Below are 3607 nucleotides of genomic sequence, written 5' to 3'. Positions count from 1 at the left end.
ATAATTACAATTTAATTGAATTAAAAGAAATTCCAAAAATGGGTGCAAATGGACTGTTTTGCCCCTACCTAACAATGTGTGGAATTTCGAAACACTCACTACTGCTGCCCAAGAACTTGCGTGAACTTCCGTGGCTGACTCGAGGTCGTTTTGATGCCTGTTTTATCGAAAGATTATTGTTTTCTTGTAGAGCTCGGCATGACGATCATTTTGATACCAACTTCGAGCCATGAATCATGATTTTGAGTCATGATCATGAGACTTGAATTTTGGATGAATCTTGAAAACTTTAGATCGATTGTGTGCTCGTTCCTTGCTTTTTCTTCATGATTTCTTCATTGAATCACATTGAGCATGCCGTCACGATCATGTTCCAACAAACGTAGCTTGATTTTGTGTCTAAATGAAGATTTTGTCGTCTTGAGTTTTTTGTTAGAATCTTGAAATCCGATGGCGAAATTTACAGCAGCTTTGACGCCTTTGTGAGTGAAATCCAACTGTTCATTGTACACAAGGTTCTGACCGGAGATAGCCTCGAACCTCACGCACATAATGCAATTAGTTTTGTACCGATCAGGTCTGCGAGCGTCGTGATCTTAACTACGTGTCCCAAAAGTGATCCCAAACTTCATCCACGGTCAACTTCACGAAGCTTCTCAAGCTCTCAAACAATGGCACAAAAGGGCTGAACTTGGGCTCTAAAACGTGAGGTGTAGAGAGAGAAAGAAAAACTTTATACTCTAGAAGTGGGGAGGTGGCACTCTTAGCTTGCCAGGTGGCTCTTTCCAAGCCATGCAAGTTTGATAAATGGCACACATGGAAGAATGCACAGGCAGGTGGCATCCTTGATCATGCATGACGATAGCCCATCGCACGCGTGAAATTACCCTCTCGCAGTGCTGCTCTTTCTTTTTCTCTTCACGGGCGGCAATGGTCCTCTACACGCCCGATGCTGGTCCCATATTTTTTGCACGTCATTACTCCCTCTTCATCGTGCAACGTTACCCCCTCTTCTTCGTGTGGCATTACTCCTACTTCTTTAGGCGCCGTTACTCCCTACTCTTCATGCGGCGTTACTTCCTCCTCTTTACGCGGTGTTACTCCCTCTTCTTCACGCGACGTTACTCCCTCTTCTTCGCGCGGCGTTATTACCTCTTCTTCATGAAGCTGCATGAGCTCACCATGTTCATGAACATCCCCCCCTAAAAAAGGATTTTGTCCCAAAAATCGCATCTCGATTAATTAAACAACTAGGAGTACTTATTCCAGATATGATATTCTCGTTCCCATGTTGATTCTTCTTTTGAGTGGTACTTACATAGAACACAAACCAGGGGGATTTCTTTTTTACGCAAAACTTGCACTTCCTTGTCTGGAATCTCGATCGACTTCTCGATATAAGTTAGGTCTTCGTTGATTGTCAATGACTCATACTTCAAAACATGGGATGGGTCTGGCTGATATTTCCTCAACAATGACACATGAAACACATCATGAATGTTTACCAACTCAAGTGTAGGGCAAGTCGATATGCCATACTTCCTACTCTTTCCAGAATTTCAAATGGTCCAAACAAACATGCGCTCAATTTTCCCCTCTTGCTGAATCTCATAATACCCTTGGTCAGCGATACTTTCAAGAAAACTTTGTCACCCACCTCAAATTCAAGGCTTGTCCTTCGATTGTCGGCATAACTCTTTTGTCGACTCTGAGCAGTTTTGATCCTCTCCCGAATCAAGGCAATCTTTTCTGAGGTCATTTGAAAAATTTCGGGACCTAACAACCTTCTTTCACTGACCTCATCCCAACAGATAGGTGATCGACACTTCCTTCCATACAAGGCTTCAAAAGGTGCCATCTAGATACTAGCCTGGAAACTATTATTATAAGCAAATTCTATCAGAGGTAGATGATCCTCTCAACTTCCCTTGAAATCAGTAACACAGGCTCTTCACATGTCTTCTAGAGTCTAAATAGCTCTTTTTGATTGCCCATTTGTCTGGGGGTGAAAAGCAGTGCTAAAAGTGAGTTTTGTCCCCATAGTGAACTGTAGAGTGTCCCAAAATCTTGAAGTAAATCTAGTGTCCATGTCGGACACGATACTGACAGGTGTTTCATGTAATCTTACAATCTCTTTAATGTATAGTTGGGCTAATTGTTCCAAATTATAAGTTGTGCGGACCGATAAGAAATGAGCTATTTTTGTTAGTCGGTGCACAATGACCCAAATATTATCGAATTCAGTACCTATCCTGAGTAAACTAGAGATAAAATCCATGGTAATGTGCTCCCACTTTCATTCTGGGCTTGGGCAAGGGTTGCAACAGTCCAGTGGGTTTTTGATATTCAGCTTTCACTTGCTGACATGTAAGCACCTGGAATAAACTGTGCTACTTCTTTTTTCATATCATTCCACTAGAAATTTCTCTTCAAGTCCTGGTACATCTTAGTACTCCCCGGGTGCACAGTATAACGAGAGTGGTGTGCTTCTTCTAAGATAACTCGTTTCACACCCTCAATATTTGGGATACAAACCCGATCTTTAAATCTTAACAGACTGTCTCCACTAATAGAGAAATCTTCTTTTCTTCCCAGCTTTATTTCTTCGAGAATCTTCATAAGTTGGGGATCATCTTTCTGCACTTTACGAATATGTTGAAAGAGCTGGGGCTCCACCCTCATACTACCAGTCATTTCTGCCCCAACATTAAGGGGCAGAGTTGGGTTCCGCTCCACTGCATCTTCTATCAGTCTCATCTCTCGAGTCATCAGGTATGGTACTGACACTAACGGCTTCCAACTCAAAGCGTAGGCTATCACAGTAGTCTTGTCTAGTTGGTAATTCATGGTACAGTCATAGTCATTCATTAGGTTCATCAATCTTCTTTGTCTCATATTTAACTCTTTCTGAGAAAACATGTACTTGACGCTTTCATGATATGTAAATATCTTAAATAGGGCACCACAAATATAATGTCTCCAAATTTTTAAGGCAAACACTACAGCCACAAGTTCTAAGTCATGGGTTGGGTAATTTTTTTCGAACGGCTTCCGCTATTTGGAGGCGCTATAACCTTCCCTTGCTGCATCAGTACACAACCAAGCTCTTTATGGGAAGCGTCAATATAAACCGCAAAGTCTTCGGTCCCTTCTGGTAAGGTTGTTTTGGGGCCGTGGTCAGTCTCTTCTTCAGCTCATGAAAGCTTGTCTCACAATTATCTGACCATACAAACTTTACTTCTTTCTGAGTTAGGAGAGTCAGGGGAGATCTATTTTCGAGAACCCCTCTATAAAGCGTTTGTAATAACCCGCCAGTCTCAGAAAACTACAAATCTCGGACACAGTTGTCGGCCTTCCCCACTTTAGAACAACTTCAATTTTACAAGGGGTCAACTGTGAGCCCGTCCTTCGAGATAACATGCCCAAGGAAGGCCACACTTGAAAACCAAAACTCACTTTTTTGCATTGTAGCATATAACTTCTCTGTCATTATGGCCTAGAGGACCATCCTCAATTGTTGTTCTTGCTCTTCTAGATTTCTTGAATATACCAGAATGTCATCTATAAAAACCCCCACAAAATCATCCAGAAAGGGTCTAAACACCCT

The 3607-nt window shown here is 42.0% G+C and overlaps 1 protein-coding gene across 1 annotated transcript; it reads right to left on the bottom strand.

The window, feature by feature from the left end:
• Positions 1 to 2415: 2415 nt before the first annotated feature.
• Positions 2416 to 2847, bottom strand: LOC148779793 (uncharacterized). Its single transcript, XM_088850599.1, has one exon. It carries the CDS (start codon positions 2845 to 2847, stop codon positions 2416 to 2418), a length of 432 nt encoding a protein of 143 aa, XP_088706725.1.
• Positions 2848 to 3607: the final 760 nt, after the last annotated feature.

The sequence above is a fragment of the Amborella trichopoda genome, chromosome 11, assembly GCF_054954075.1.
Source record: "Amborella trichopoda isolate Santa Cruz 75 chromosome 11, AtrichopodaSantaCruz75HAP2 v2.0, whole genome shotgun sequence".
Lineage (NCBI taxonomy): Eukaryota > Viridiplantae > Streptophyta > Magnoliopsida > Amborellales > Amborellaceae > Amborella > Amborella trichopoda.
Note: the sequence above shows the minus strand (reverse complement) of the source record. Positions and strands in the feature narration are given on the sequence as shown.